General features: G+C 43.7%; 2 protein-coding genes and 2 long non-coding RNA genes across 4 annotated transcripts in view; 2 read left to right on the top strand and 2 right to left on the bottom strand.

Annotated features, from left to right (window-relative positions):
* The window catches only part of LOC115175742 (transmembrane protein 222-like), a 30299-nt gene extending 27993 nt beyond the window's left edge, over positions 1–2306 (top strand). The window contains exon 7 of the mRNA XM_029735208.1: positions 2246–2306. The gene's annotated coding sequence lies outside the window, so the exon portion shown is untranslated. The remainder of the gene's footprint in view (positions 1–2245) is intronic.
* Positions 525–5794, top strand: LOC115175741 (trophoblast glycoprotein-like). The gene is made up of 2 exons (XM_029735206.1): positions 525–1582; positions 2246–5794. The coding sequence occupies exons 1-2, from the start codon at positions 1320–1322 to the stop codon at positions 3123–3125; spliced, it is 1143 nt and encodes a 380-aa protein (XP_029591066.1). The 5' UTR covers positions 525–1319; the 3' UTR covers positions 3126–5794.
* A 7916-nt stretch (positions 5795–13710) lies between these two features.
* Positions 13711–14841, bottom strand: LOC115176216 (uncharacterized). The gene is made up of 2 exons (XR_003872183.1): positions 13945–14841; positions 13711–13778 (listed from the first exon to the last, which is right to left on the bottom strand). It is a non-coding gene; the product is annotated as an uncharacterized LOC115176216 (long non-coding RNA).
* Positions 14842–14912: 71 nt separating this feature from the next.
* On the bottom strand, positions 14913–15774 carry LOC115176215 (uncharacterized). Its single transcript, XR_003872182.1, has 3 exons — positions 15664–15774; positions 15492–15550; positions 14913–15403 (listed from the first exon to the last, which is right to left on the bottom strand). It is a non-coding gene; the product is annotated as an uncharacterized LOC115176215 (long non-coding RNA).
* Positions 15775–16351: the final 577 nt, after the last annotated feature.

Raw genomic sequence — 16351 nt, 5'->3', positions numbered from 1 at the left:
TCAGAGGCTCCGTTTCCCCTCCCTCTAAAAAGCATTGTTGATCTTATATCAGCTAGTGAGAGAGGAAGGCGCTCTACCTCACGCAATTGTATCCGTATTTTCTGTAGCGCAGCTTTTGATCTGCAAATGCTCGAAGGTGCTTCCGTCTTTATTGATTTAGCACATTAACTTTTCTCTTGTGGAATATGAAAAAGTTATACGCATAGCCTGTGTTCTTCATTGTTATAACATTGTCAATGACTTTGTCCGTATTCAGATGTATTCAACTTGATGGCTCAAAATGTAAAATGTAAAGTTCTTAATTCATTTTATATCTTGTTGATGTGGACCCCATGAGTGCTTATTCAGTGGCCCAATAGTTATAATCAAGTGTCATTCCGCAAGGATCTGGGAATGTGCCAGTTCTTAATTGTCTGGGCATTTTGCGCTTCTGTTTATTATAACATATTGGTAGAATCTTTAGCCTAGCCTGCCTATCTATCACCTGTCTATCGAATAGCGTGAAGATAATTACTTATTTCATAATTATTCGGTAATCGCCTATTAATAGGGTCGTATGAGATATATCCTAACAAACGAATCATTTGAAGGAATAGGTTGCAAACATTGATCCATGTTTAAAATCTAAGAAGACACTGTACCAACTTATACACTTGTTAAGGTTTTTGTCAAATTCAATAGTTGCATTTCTCTTTCCCGCCTGGTGTAGACCTAGCCAGCATGCTGTTAATTAAAGTGGGAGGACAGAAAGGCTCCGGACGGGGTGAGTGGAAAGCTGAAAAGCCCCTCCCCGCAGATTGTAGTCTACGATGCGATGGTGCTTTAATTTCATTGTTTGAGAGGAGCGACGCTCGGTGTGCATCTGCTGGGATCAAACAGCCCCGACAGAGAGATCCCTTTTGTCATGGAAATCAGACCCTGACTCTCAGTCACACGTGGGCTTCAGAACTGCTAAGAAGTTGAACATCCAGCCAGGACTTGTAATACAGAACAGAACGGGTCAAGGAGATGGCGAGGACAATCTGACCAGTGTACGATAGAACTCTCTCTGCACGTTTCACTCTCATCGGCAGGAGGATATATTAATATATAGCTAATGTGCACAGTCAATGCGCTGTAGTCTACAGCATATGCAGCGCATATGCATTTCTTTTGTCGCGCTTAGTAGGCAAGAAGGTTGAGTTTGTTATTCTATTGAAATGGCAATCAAGTCATTTCCGGTAAGTGTAATTCGCTCTGTATATAATACTTTTTTTGTTTTCAATGTATAGAAACTATATTTATCACTGTTCTGGTATCGCGTAGCCTGTTTTTCAAAAATGCTGGATTTGGCTCTACGGATGGTTTTCTGTGCGCTGCTCTGTTCTATTTCTGCGCGCGCATCCGGGTGCCCTCTTCGTTGCGAATGCTCCGAAGCTGCTCACACGGTGAAGTGTGTTTCCAAAGACTTGCGGAGTGTCCCGTCTGGGATACCAGGGTACACGAGGAATCTGTTCATAACGGGAAACCAGATCAGCAGAATTGGACCGGAATCGTTCAAAGGGCTGGACAATATAACAACGCTGTCACTGAGTAACAATAGGTAAGAGAAACATTGCCTAGCGAAAAAAACGACTGTTTTCAAGTTTGGCCTACTTTTATTTGCCCAAGTTTATATATGCCTCATGATTTGAAGGGTCAATGTATTATTATAGCATAAATGTTATACAATTTGTCTGTCTATATATTTTCGCACACATTTGAATGCATCTTAACATGAAGCCTTTGATGAATGGCATCCTGTTATGTTGGGTAAACTTGGATAAACCATGTGCTTACTATTGTTTTTTATTTTATTTATTTAACTAGGCAAGTCAAACAAATTCTTATTTACAATGACGGCCTACCCCGGTTGTGATAGACTGGAATCGAACCAGTGTCTGTAGTGACGCCTCTAGCACTGAGATGCAGTGCCTTTTTAATTTAATTTAACCTTTATTTAACGAGGCAAGTCAGTTAAGAACAAATTGTTATTTACAATGACGGCCTACACCGGCCAAACCCGGACGACGCTCTGCCAATTGTGCGCCGCCCTATGGGACTCCCAATCACGGCTGGTTGTGATACAGCCTGGATTCAAACCAGGGTGTCTGTAGTGACGCCTCAAGCACTGAGATGCAGTGACTTAGACCACTGCACCACTGTTATTATAGACCATGAGTGACTATGCATCCTCTGCTTCCTCTGTATCTCTTCCTCCCTGCAGGATAACAAAGGTAGAGTCTCAGACGTTCTCTGGGTTGCGTTCCCTCCGCTCTCTAGACCTGAGCTCCAACCAGCTGGCTGTCATCAACCCAGAGGCCTTCACTGTTCCGGGCCACACTCTCAGGGAGCTCAACCTCAGCCGAGCTCTCTACAACCACTCCTCTTTCATGAACCTGGCTGTGTCTCTTCGCTGGTCCACCCTGGGGGAGATCCGGACCCTGGACCTGTCAGGGAACAGGCTAATCTACCTGCCCTCTCACACCTTCTCCTACCTGGGGGGCCTGCGGAGGCTCATCCTGGCCAACAACTCCCTGGTGGCCCTCCACAATGGCACCTTCTCAGGGCTGGACTCTCTGGAGCAGCTGGATCTGACCCTTAACGCTCTGCGGACCGTCCAGGAGGAGGGCCTGGCTGAGCTGGCCTCTCTGCCCCCCGGGGTGAGACTCCTTCTAGGGGAGAACCCCTGGACCTGTATCTGTGGCATGGAGCCCTTCGCTGCCTGGCTCAACTCCTCCCAGGGGCATGTGGGGGACGCAGAGGGCCTGGTGTGTGCCTTCCCCTCAGACATGAGGAACACCTCTCTGCTGAGGCTGGCTGCTGGACAGGCTGGGGCGGTTGGGGACGGGGTGGAGCTGGGATGCCACAGGGTGGGTGAGGGGGCGGACCTGGCCCTCCAGACTTCCTACGTGTTCCTTGGGATTGTCCTGGGCTTTGTGGGACTCGTCTTCCTCTTGGTCCTCTACCTCAACCGGCAGGGCATCAAGAAGAGGATCAATGACATGCGGGAAGCGTGCACGGAGGTGTTGGAGGGATACCACTACCACTACGAGCATGACTCCGACCCCAGGCTCTCACAGGTCTCCACCACAGCAGACATTTGATGATAGGAGGACACTCAAGGGGTTCCATGATCCTTCTTTCATAATCAAAAACGCTTTTTTTATTGCATTTCTAAGTAGATAAGATCATGTAAAAACTGAACATGTGAATTGTATGTAAATATAAACATACAGTAAGTATATGACTGTGTATTGTTATTGCTTCCCTAGTAGCTTTGTCCAGGATTAAAGCATGCACTCTCTGATCTGTAGTCCTTCACAACCAGTCCTCACTTTCAGTCCACACATCGTCTGAGACTGGGGATTACCCATGGCTAACAAATGGGCATTGACTGTGAAAGAACTGTTGTATGGATGGGGGACTGACTGACTGTTCTTCTACATTGATTCCCCCCCCCCCCCTTAAAAGGGGGGCTTCTCTGTCTGTCCTAGAATGAAGTATCACGTGAAGGAGTGAAACTACATTTGGACAATATCATTTATGTATGTTATGATTCTTGGAACTGAGAACAGATATGGATGAATATACTTAATTCATGAAGCTGAAGAGTGTTCTTATACATTTCACCTGCTATGACTTTACTTAAGTATTGTTCTTTGAGAGGAGGTCTTGTAAATGTATATACTATCGCTACCAAGCTCACATACAGCATAACTAATCAGCTCATGAGTTGCAAGTTGTGTGACACCAACCCCTGTGAAGCTTATGCACAATGGCTATGTCTGAAATTGCACCATATTCCCTGTATGGGCCCTGGTCAAAAGTAGTGGACTTATAAAGGGAATAGGGTGCCATTGGGACGCAGACAATCTCTCATTAAACTCTGAGGGCCAGCTCACCCCAGGACTGAGGAGCATTTCTTTGGTCTTCTATCCCTCTGCCCCAGGGTGCCTGAAAGGAATCCCAGCAGATTAGTCTCCATAGCATTCCAAAAAGCATTTCCTAAAAGCAACTCTCTCTCAATTCAAAGGGCTGTATTGGCATGGGAAACATATGTTTGCATTGCCAAAGCAAGTGAAATACATAATAAACAAACGTGAAAATAAACAAATCAGAAATGAGCAGTAAACATTACACTCACAAACGTTTCAAAGGAATAGAGACATTTCAAATGTCATATTATTGCTATGTACAGTATTGTAACGATGTGTAAATAGTTAAAGTAAAAAAGGGAGAAAAAAATAAAATAATATGGTTTGCATTTACAATGGTGTTTGCTCTACACTGGTTGCCCTTTTCTTGTGGCAACAGGTCACAAGTCTTGCTGCTGTGATGTCACACTGGTATTTCACCTAATAGATATGTGAGTTTATCAAAGATAAGATGAGAAGAAACAGGACTGTTCATTCAGTTCACACTGCACAGCCAAAGTCATCGAGCAACGGAAATCTCAAAACCCTCTTTCGCGAAAATGTGCTTTGTGTTAAGTTCTCTAGTTTTATTGTCAAGATGATGAGAACCAGGATGAGGCTGGGGCTATAGGGCTGGAACTGGGGCTGTAGGGCTGAGGCTGAAGCTGGGTGTACATGTGGCTGAGCCAAAAGCAATCCCTCCTCCTTGAAGGCAACAAGCCATTCTCTTTAAAGGAAGGAAGGAAAGCCTGGCTGGAGCTGCAGCTTTTTCTGTTTAAGGGACATTTTTCAGTGATAAGATACAGATGAGTGTGGAATGCCAGCAGCAGAGCAGGCAGCAGTAGTTTCATTGAGAGGCCAAATCCTGCTCTGCTCTTATTAACCAGTGCAGTGGAGGAACTGTTGTCGTCTTCCTACAACAGAAATATACTATTTGTTTAACACTTCAATTATATTTAATTCCTCTACTGTAAACAGTGTTTTTGACTAATTTGTGAAGTGATAGTTGGCTTAAATGGATTGGGAGTACATATGAAGGGGGTCCGGGTCTCTTTGAGATGTGCTCTTTGTCATGATCTGCGATGTTTCTGTCATGATAATTGGTCCCAGGTTAATACTCAGTCTGGTGTGGGAAAACTAGAGGGAGAATTAAACAACAAAGAACACATTTCTTATTGATTTCTAACTCCATTTGATGTTTTCATTTTGATTGCATGTTTTTTAGTTGAATCAGAAAGCCTGCACATTGTGTCGAATCCTTTTAACCAAACTTGAAATTCTCTAGGCATATTGCAGTTAGGTTTTCCTTTTTTATATATATTTCAGATAAAAGCCTATAAGTGTCAGCCCGGTGTTGCCATAGCCCTGGTCAAAAGTAGCGCACTATGTAGGGAATAGGGTACCATTTCAAACAGACACAATAACTTCCTAAAACAAGAAGGTGCTCTACTCTGCTGTGGTTGAATTGAACAGAGTTTGACATTACTTTCTGACTCTGCTGGCTCTCATCACAGTGTTGTTCCTCATTATCCTCCTGCACAAAAGCTGACTCACTCCCTCTGTGGCCGTGGTGATGTAGGAGGTGTCACAGAGAAAGACCTATCTACGAGCAAAGCTCCACTACTAATTGCAGGGAGTGCTGCGAGAGAGACAGAGAAAGAAAATAACTTGAGAGAGAGGATGAGAGAGGGGGAAGGAGGAAGAGAGAGAGATGGGGTGGGGGTTGTGCCTATCCTTTGTCATATTGAAATGTTATTCAAATCTCTCTGGTAGTAATAATACAGCATTGGTTACACACTTAGTGTCAGCCAATTGTGCTGCATGCTAAAAATGAACAAATAAAGTATTATTGAAAGGTACAGTATTTTTTTTTTTAAGTCTGTCTGTTCATCTATGTTCATGGATGGTACTGTGAAATTGTGTAAGTCTTCAGGTCAAACAAGTGAATTGTGTTTGTAAGTCGCTCTGGATAAGAGCGTCTGCTAAATGACTTAAATGTAAATGTAAATGTGTATCAAATATACATTTCCCAAGTTGCAGAATCCAATCTATGTGGCCATTTACACTGAGAAGAGAAAGCAATTGAGGCTACTACAACAACAAAACAAAGACAGCCTCTAGCTAATGGCATGTTCTGTGAATTGTGCATTGTCCTCCCATGCTAAGATGCTTCTCCCACAATCATGACTAGGGTGTGTCTGAAATGGCACCCTGTTCCCTTTAGTATACTACTCCAGCCACCCTAGTCATAGACTGTTGTCTCTGCTACCGCACGGAAAGCGGTACCGTAGCGCCAAGCCTAGGTCCAAGAGGCTTCTAAACAGCTTCTACCCCCAAGCCATAAGACTCCTGAACAGCTAATCAAATGGCTACCCAGACTATTTGCATTGCCCCCCCCCCCCTTCTACACTGCTCTACTCTCTGATATTATCTATGCATAGTCACTGTAATAACTCTACCTACATGTACATATTACCTCAACACCGGTGCCAGTACATTGACTCTGTACCGGTACCCCTGTATATAGCCCCACCATTGTTATTTACTGCTGCTCTTTAATTATTTGTTATTCTTATCTTATCTTAAAATGGCATTGTTGGTTAAGGGCTTGTAAGTATTCGGCGCATATGACCAATAGAATTTGATTTGATTTCGATGCCCATTCACTATATAGTGCACTACATTTGACGATGGACAGTAGTGCACTATATAGGGAATAGGGTGCCATTTCAGGTACAGCCTATGTTATCATTCCTAATAACTGCCACTGGGAAGGAAATCCATGAGGAGTAGGCCTACTTCCATTTGCCTTTATGCAAGAGCAAAGCATGAGAATGAATGTAGTAGTGCACTATAAAGAGAATAGGGTGCAATTTGAGATGCAAACAGACGAACAGAGATTGGTGACTGTTGGTCATTACTTACCCCTCCGGTTATTATTGGGTGGATCTGTGACTGGGTTCGATTAACGGACTTATGACGTCTGGCTTTGGCCACAACTGTTGTCTTGAAAAATCAATGGTGTCAGTTTTCAATAGGCTGAGCTGCAAGGTTGTCACGGCAGGGAAGGAAGAGCAGAGAGATTGTCAGACAGACAGACAGACGGGGAGATAAAGAGAGAGAAATAGATTCAATATAAACTGGCCATGTCTCTCTCCATCTCTTTCTATACATCAGAGGAATACAGCCTAGCTAGTTAAAACCACTAGACAAATTAAACCAATTAGCTGTTGTTTTTTGTTGTTGTTTTGTGTTATATGATTATAAAAAATCATGTTTACATCCCCCACATAGAAATGATTGCCACAATGATAGCACTGTCTCTTCTAGAATGTGGCAATCAAAATACTTCCATGTCTCTCTCTCCCAAATGGGAAGTTCCTGTTTGACAGAGAAAATCCCTGGTTTATAATTTGCTTTTCATTTCTTCTTTTCCGCTTCAAGCAACAGGCTGGGGTTTTTTAACGATTTGAATGATACAAAAGTTTTGCAAGACCACTGGGCAGCTTTTGAAGAGGCAACTTTCATTCTTTTATATTTTATTATTTTCACTAATCTCTGCGGTTTGGCTATTAAATAGAGAGAGAAAGAAGGGAAAAAAATATTTTTATGTTTCTAAGTTACTTTTGAAAACGTTCCTCTCAGGCAATTAGCCATTTATATGAGTCCTTTCTGTTGGGGAACATCTTGGCGCCATTAACTCGGTTTAATCGCTATGATAGAGAATATGGCTTAAAAGTGAATACGACATCTGTGAAAAATTGAACATGTAAAAAAAAAAAGAGACCACAACAGTCAGCGGCATGATGACAAAGGCAAAGTGGCATCCACTTGGCTGCAGGCTATGTAATGGCAAACAGACAGACGGAGCTCTGGAGAAGAAGGAGCAACTTTCTTTGTCTTTCGCTCTCTCTTTCTGTCCGTCTCTGTCTCTCTTCCTCCTCTCTCACTTTCTCCCTCCCTCCCTCCCACCCTCCCTCCCTCCCATTTTCTCATTCTCTACACCTCTCTTCACCCTTGCTTCCACTCTATCGAAGCATCTCTCTTCCTCGCTCTTCCTCTCTCTGTCTCTCTCTCTGGTGGTTCCTTTCTGTGACAGATCTGTAGCCCCTCTAGCCTCTGACTCTGTCCAGAACGAACCCATGACATGTTGAAGTGGAGCACAATTGGTTTCAAAGCAACACTCATTATCCCAAGTCTTACACTGTCGTAGCAAACGGCGACAGAAGTCAACCCCAACCCCCTTTACATGACCAGCACCTCATTGGAACCACAATCAGTTAGAATCAGCATACAAATAACACACAATATGTTACTGTAAGATTCCTTTCCTTCACATTTGGTGGCTCTCGTATTTATCACAGTATGCCCACGGCCATAGTTTCAACAATTGATTGAAATTGAAGCGCAGGCTCTCCTCTTCCCCTTCACTCATTTAACCATCCCTCCATAGACATCATATTGACCTAGCCGTATTTGTATCTCTATAGCTTGGTGCAGCGACAGTAGGCTCTACACACAAACAGATGTGGGACCAGGCTAGTGTCTCCTGTCCAGCATGTCAAAACAGTCCTGAGACAATAGACAGCTACAGAACCACAGAGGGATTGGCCGATCTATTGTTCTGGTTCTCAATTGATCAATGGTAGCTAATAGTGTTTGCAAGAGGGTGGAAGAGCAGGGAGAGGTGGGAGAGAAGTTGGTACAGCAGAAGCAATACACCCATTAAAGTAGAGCGGCCTCCCATTCATCACTTTCAGAAGGGCCGGCTGTATCGACACACACAAAGGCTGCGTTCACACCGTTAGAACAATTCAGATCTTTTGCAAAATATTTGCATATCTGAAACCTATCTGATAAAAAAAACACATGGAATCTGATCTTTTGACTTCAGATTTATTCCACCTCCATATGTGGATATGAATACTGATACAAACCTGATCCTTCATATGTGACCTCTGTCTGGACGCTCAGATCAGATTCAGATATTTTTGCTCAGAATTATTAATTTTTACTTCAAAACCTGCCATTGTTGGCCTGATTACCAACAATGATGAGACAGCCTACAGGGAGGAGCCGAGTGCCCTTGGAGTGTGGTGCCAGGAAAATAACCTCTCACTCAACGTCAAAAAAACTAAGGAGCGGATCCTGGACTTCAGGAAACAGCACCCCCCTATCCACATCAACGGGGCCGCTGCGGAGAAGGTGGAAAGCTAAAGTCCCTCAGCGTACATATTACTGACAAACTGAAATGGTTCACCCACACATACAGTGTGGTGAAGAAGGCGCAACAGTGCCTCTTCAACCTCAGGAGGCTGAAGAAATTTGTCTTGGCACCTAAAACCCTCACAAACTTTTACAGATGCACAATTGAGAGCATCCTGTCGGGCTGTATCACCGCCTGGTACAGCAACTGCGCCGCCCGCAATCGCAGGGCTCTCCAGAGGGTGGTGCGGTCTGCACAACGCATCACCGGGAGCGAACTACCTGCCCTCCAGGACACCTACAGCAACTGATGTCACAGGAAGGCCAAAAAGATTATCTAGGACAACAACCACCTGAGCCACTGCCTGTTCACCCCGCTATCATCCAGAAGGCGAGGTCAGTACAGGTGCATCAAAACGGTGACCGAGAGACTGAAAAACAGCTTTTATCTCAAGGCCGTCAGACTGTTAAATAACCATCAGTTGCAACTTAGAGGCTGCTGCCCTATATACATAGACTTGAAATCACTGGCTGCTTTAATAATGTTTACATATTTTGCATTACTCATCTAATTTAAATATACCGTATTCTATTATATTGTATCTTCTTCTATGCCGCTGCGACATTGCACATCCAAATATTTATATATTCTCAGTGTTAATAATCAAATCCTATTTTGTTCACATGCAAAATGGAGTGTGGACAGTCAGAAAAAAAGATTGGATATAGAAAGAAAATCTGATTTGGGTTCTTAGGGTGGCTGTGTAAACACAGCCTTATACACACATGCACGGGCATGGATGCACACACAGGCTCTGGTTGTTGCTGAAGTGTTGGGATCTGCTTTATCATAAGACTGGCCTGGGTATGTATGTGTTGGGGTTTTATGGCGTGGTACATTCCAGCATAATGGTCTCTACCTACCTAAAAGCAATACAATGCCTCTTGTATCACAATACTTCCATTCACTACAGATTGGTCGACTAGGGGATTGAGCTCTCAGAGAATTCGAAACATAGGCATTTGGTTAAAACAAAAACAGTCATGTGAAGCAGAGAGAAATACTGAAACCACACTAAAGTGGCTTCCCTCTGAAGTCTTCACATAACCATTCATCTGAGAAGTGGGTGTGGAAGCATGTGTGTGTGACAGTTCCTTTGTCTGTCTATCTGGCCATGTGGCTTGTAAGAAGTTGTGTTCTGTTGTAGCTGTGGTTGTTTAGAGGGGATGAGGTTAGGCAGTATTTAATTAGACATTCAGTTTTTCCCACACACACACACACACACACACACACACACACTTGTTTTACTATCCTTGTGGGGATCAAACAATTGATACCCCTTCAACATTTCCCCTTACCCTAACCTTTAATCCTAACCCCAAACTCCTAACCCTAACCCCTAACCCTAATTGTAACCCTGAATCTAAAAAGAATATGCATTAAGGCAGCCCCCCGCACCTCTCTGATTCAGAGGGGTTGGGTTAAATGTGGAAGACATTTCAGTTGAATGCATTCAGTTGTACAACTGACTAGGTATCCCCAAATCAAATCAAAAAGCCTTTTTTCTTCCTGTTTTTCTATCCTAGACTTCATCTAATTCATGCATCAATGGCCATCATTGTAAATAAGAATTTGTTCTTAACTGACTTGTCTAGTTAAATAAAGGTTAAATAAAAAATAAATAAAATAAATGGTCTGATATCTAGTATTGATTTAAGCTGAGGACAAAGAACCAAAGACCAAAACAATAAATTCATCTGGAAGCAGCAGTCATCTCAACACATCAGGGACCAGTTCCCCTTCCCTCTCATTAAAGGCCCACTGTGATCTCTCTCGTTAAAGTCCCACTGTGATCTCTCTCGTTAAAGGCCCACTTGGGGATATCTCTCAGTGAATAAGAAGAAGAATCTTAGGGAGGGTTTTCCCGAACACAGATTAAGCCTAGTCCTCGACTAAAAATCATGGTCAATGGAGATTCTCCAGGACAAGGCTTAATCACTGTCCCGGAAACATGCCCTCAGATCTATTAATCTCCTTTTCTCGATTTGAGATGGCATCTCGTTTCCTCACACAGCACCTATGTCTTGTGAAGTGATTATAGATATCAATTTACCATTATGCGTAGTTTACTGAGTCAATTGAGACCTTTTAAATGCACAAATAAAATGACACAAATGTATATGTAAAATGATTGTTATTGTGGTCAAAACAAAATCTAGATGTAGAGTTGTCAGCTATTATTGTAGTTAATATTATAGTGGCTAAAATAAATGCTTGTGTAATGCTAGAACTCTGGGACAGACTTGGACAGGGTTCTGCTTCACTTGTCATTTCTGATGATGAATCTGTGATCTGCGTGGTCACAGCGGTAGGCATGGCTCTCTATAGGTAGCTTGACCTCTCGCCTGTAGGGGGAGGAGTCTTATGCTCATTTTATCTCAGGTTATTATTACCTTCATTTCTTCACCACAACGACCAGATGCCGAAGCGAGAGGGGGCCTGGCGCGCCCGACAGGAATCTGAAGCACCTGATTGGCTGGGAGGAGAAGTACGTTCTGAAGGTCAAAAGGTAAATTCTTCCAGAGAGGAGACACCACCTGCCTGCTGTTGTGCTGACGGTCGCACCTCTCTCTCTGAATTCTACTACTGACGTTAAAACACGTAACAGACAGGGACAGTCAGTGATGTAGGCATATACTGTACATCTGTCAACCTCAAACAATTCAATGAAGCCTACCTATGCAAATATCACTACTATCACTACTACTACTATCACTACTGCTACTACTACAATCCCTACTACTACTACTATTATCACCACTACTACTGCTACCAATTCTGCTCCTACTACTATCACTACTACTACTATCACTACTACTACTACTACTACTATCACTACTGCTGCTACTACTATCACTACTGCTACTACCACTACTACAATCCCTACTACTACTATTATCACCACTACTACTGCTACCAATTCTGCTACTACTATCACTACTTGGCATAGAGCCAGAGAGAGATGGAAAGAGAAAAATGTACGTTGTTCAGTATGCCTATTATGATGATGAAACATCATGGGTGAAGCAGATTGTTCAATGGCCTGACAGTGTCATCGTCCCATTAGAGAGAACAGTCATCTCCGTTCTCTGTTGATTAATAGATCACATTTTCAGTATGATTTATGACACCTTTCTCTTCATGCAAATCTACAATCTGTCTAAATGTCCTGTCAGAAAGATAGTTTCTGCTGATGCCAGTGGAAGGAAGACATTTTTATCCATTTATTTTTCTTCCACATGAATGTTCCCAGGCATGATGGAAAAAGAGGAAACGAAACAGCTCCTGAAAGATTTCCCTCTGTGCCTCTGCCACTTCCTCTGGCAGGAAATAGCATAGCTTTTATCTGAACCACCACACATGGCTGGTCAATGCATGCAAGGTGTCGCTCTCTCTCCATTTCTTTAACCGTGACAGACAGGGGTAAATCTGTTGTTCCCTTCCTGGCTCGTCATACACCTCACTGTAAATGTCAAAACAGGTCAACAATAATCTAACATCTCAAATGTAAGGAAACATTCTGAATCTTAACTCCACGGCTAACTAGTCAGACCTGTGATAAAACTGTATTTGATATCTTTCAAATACTTTGTTTGCGCTTGATCCTGTCTGGAATGCCAGATATGGGTTTGTACCCTTGGTATTATTCTATTGGTTCCACTGAGCCAGGCACAGTCAACCAAGCACAGAGGAAGACTTGGAATGATTGAACACTATCTGAACCTAGGTGGTTCAGCAATGCCATGTGTCTGATTAGGAGATGAGGGTGAAAGTGGGACAGACATCCTCATGGATACAAGGCCTGATGACAAACACACCGGCTCCTCCAGGACATTAAGCCTCTCATTAAGACTGACACCTGCCAGACAGATGTGTTAGAGAAGCATCCTACATAACTGGTGGGAAGGGTAATTACATATGTTATATACTACCTAGTTATAGTCTGCGTCAAATTGGTCAAGCAGGCACAAACAGTTAGTGACATTCAGGGTAGGTTTGCAAAGTGAAATTCCAGGTGTGACAAACCAAGACACTGGGTTATAAAACACCTCAATTCCATTAGTGTAGTCTCATAGTTAAGGCCAGGAGTTCCCCATCTGACTCCTAGTCATAATACATTTGTCATGCCAACATATGGTATAAAGACAAAATGTAGGGCTCATTAAGAACAGAAATGTCATGTTCATTGGCACTAACAAAAGACAACATAAGGGGTCAAATAAGAGAATGAGTTTCTGGAGACATACATAATCCACTTTGATGGCTGTTATGTACACAAAGTCAAGTTGCATTGAAACCTGAAGTGCACTCTGGGTCTCCCCAACTGCAGGGGGTGAATGTAGCATCATTAAATGTTAAGCCCAACACCGCTTCAGGCTCATTGTAAAGGTCCAGTCACACAATCTTATCAAATGCCAGCATACAAAAAGTCCTGCTGGACCAAGCAGACATTTGTCAGTAAAGATGTCTGAAAGAAATGTAATGGATACAGTAACAGCAAGACTGAACTTAGATTAAACGTTATTTATTGAAACCATTTAAGTAAAATGCCTGGCATCACATCATGGTCTCAGCACCTAGAAGACAAACGAGTAGATTTGTAACAAGCAAACATGACAGGCTGCCCCAATTCTGACCCCCCCCCCCCCCCCAAAATCAAGAGCAGAGTGGCAAAAAAAGCTCCGTAAGCTGCCTGTGTAAACCTAACACAGACTAAGCAGCATAAAAATAAACCCCAATCACCTCAACTGGTGGTTACAGCTCTCACTTAGTCATGTTCTGGGCTCTCATCTAGTAGAGCGTGAGACTTGGACGTCAGTAGTGCTGGGGCCTTCCTGCTTGGCAGGCAGAGTGTGGTTTTGCTGTGGCTTGTTAACACTTGAGCTGGTTTTGGAGTGGCTAGTGGAGGCACTACGCCCACTAGGAATACGGTCTTGGAGACGACGGATATGAGTGCCACCGTAGCGTGCTGGGATGTTGTAGATGGAGACCAGCGCAAAGCTTTGAGGTGTGCTGGTCCTGCTCTGGGTAGGGCCATGGAGGTTAAAGAAAATGCTCTGGTTAGGTCCTCTGGCATAGCTAGGGATTGACTTCACAGCATTGGGAGTATAGCTTTGCCTGGGGGCAGCTTTAGAGCTGCTTGGTTTCTGGACATAGGTTGAAGAACTGCCAGCCTGGGCAGAACTGTGGAGGATGGTGATTGGCCCACTACTGGCAACATAGCTAGGCTGGTAGTACCCCATCTGACCAGAGACTTGCCTGTGGTTGCTTTTGGCAGGTGTAGTGCTGCTTGGTTTCTGGTTGGGGGCAAGGACATTCTGGCTGTAGATTGAACCACTGCCACCCTGGTTAGAGGTAAACAGGCTCTGGCGTGGTGTTGCTCCAAGGATAGAGCCAGGCTTGTAGGTTCCATAGGAGTTTCTACTAGGCGTAAATACACTGGAGATAGACGCCAGGCTAGATGTAGGGTTACTGCTGCTTCTGGAGGCATCTATTCTCTGGGCAGATGTACTAGAAGTTGAACCACTACTGGCAGAAGCATATCTGCTCTGGTATGGCTTGACATATTGAGAAAAGCTGGGCTTGTACGCATTTGTTGCACTCCCACCTTCAGTAGACCCAAAATGCAGAGGACCTGGTCTAAATGAAGTCCCTGAAGAACCACGTGAGGGAGCTTGAAGGTAAGGGGTGGAAGCCATTTCCCTTACGGACTGGTAGATTCCACTTTGTGCCCCAGAATTCTGGGGGATTGACTTGAATAAACGGCTTCCCAGGAAATTCTGAACAGATCCAGAGTTGCTTGAACGAGGCTGTAACGAAAAGGTTTTGGGCTGGATTCCCTTTGCGTCCCAACTTGAAACCATCCTCACTGCACTAGGGTTGGTAACACCTTGCCCTGAGGTTACACTGGCAAGGGTGTGACGCTTGTTGTGGCTGACAGAGGTTCTACTGGCTATAGAGCCAGAGAGGCCTAACATTCTTGGGGCAGGCTGGATCGAGCTTGAAGCAGAGCCTCTGGGGGATAGTTCCTGGTTATGGGTGTTGGGTCCAGTCTCTCTGGGAGTAGCGCCACTCTGGACAGAACCTGAAGTACTAAAAGCTGGTTTGATTTGATCCTGAGAATAGCCATCACCTGGTTGTTTCTGTTCATCTTCCACTTGGGAAGAGCCAGAATACATGTAGCCTCTTAACCTCTGGGCATCTAAACAGATATGGGAAAGTATGAGTCAAGTCAATTTTAAGGCCGGTCTTCAACAACAAAAAATTACAATGTATTGTTCATGCCTTACCATGTGGAGCACAAGCAGATCTTAAAGGTTCAGAGAATATGGAGCAAAGCAGCACAATCCTGTTAAGAAAAGAACAATTCAGTGCCTGTGCAACACAAGGGAAATTTAACAACATCAAAGTCCTGCAGGACCCATGTAGCAGATCTACTACACATTGTTCAAAGACTCTTACCACAAATTAATTCCAAAAGCCATATCTAAGTACCAACAGACAAGCCACCACTATAGTTGCCAAGTTGAAACCATAGGCCCACTGTGACTTACTGCCTTGCTTAGTTGCCATATTAACTGGGTGTGTATTTATTGCCTGAACCTGCAATTGCCATCCAATCACTGGCTCATTGATTGATCACGTTCAGCTGTATGTCTGTATTGAGAGAACAGATTTTAAATCAATCAAGGCTAGGAGAGAGGAAGGAAGAAGTTAAGGGGAGAATTGCTTACTCCTCGCGTCCTCTCTCCTCACCTCCTTCTCAAAACTCATTGAAGAAGAAGATCAGAGGGGCGGGACCTCTGACTTTCTCATCCAATTGTTTTTGAGAAGGAGACAAGGAGAGAGGACGCGAAGAGTATGCAATTGAGATCTTCCCAATCAGAGACTTAAGAAATTCATCCAAACAAGAGGGAGATCGTTATGACATCACAATGACATGCAGCTGAACATGATCAATCAAGCAAACAGTGATGACGACTGCCTTTTCATACAGGCAGCCCAATTCAGATTTTTTTCCCCAGCTAGTTGGTCTTTTGATCAATCACATCAGATATTTTCACATCAGCTCTTTCTCAGAGCTGATCTGATGGTCAAAAGACCAATTAGTGAAAAAATGATCAGAATTGGACTGCATGTCTAAACACAG

The sequence above is a fragment of the Salmo trutta genome, chromosome 36, assembly GCF_901001165.1.
Source record: "Salmo trutta chromosome 36, fSalTru1.1, whole genome shotgun sequence".
Lineage (NCBI taxonomy): Eukaryota > Metazoa > Chordata > Actinopteri > Salmoniformes > Salmonidae > Salmo > Salmo trutta.
This window is presented reverse-complemented; position numbering and strand designations above follow the sequence as displayed.

Coding starts and splice junctions, on each gene's coding strand:
- LOC115175741 (XM_029735206.1), top strand. CDS start 1,320: ATGCTGGATTTGGCTCTACGGATGGTTTTCTGTGCGCTGCTCTGTTCT. Junction 1,583..2,245: donor CTGTCACTGAGTAACAATAG/GTAAGAGAAACA, acceptor TCCTCCCTGCAG/GATAACAAAGGTAGAGTCTC.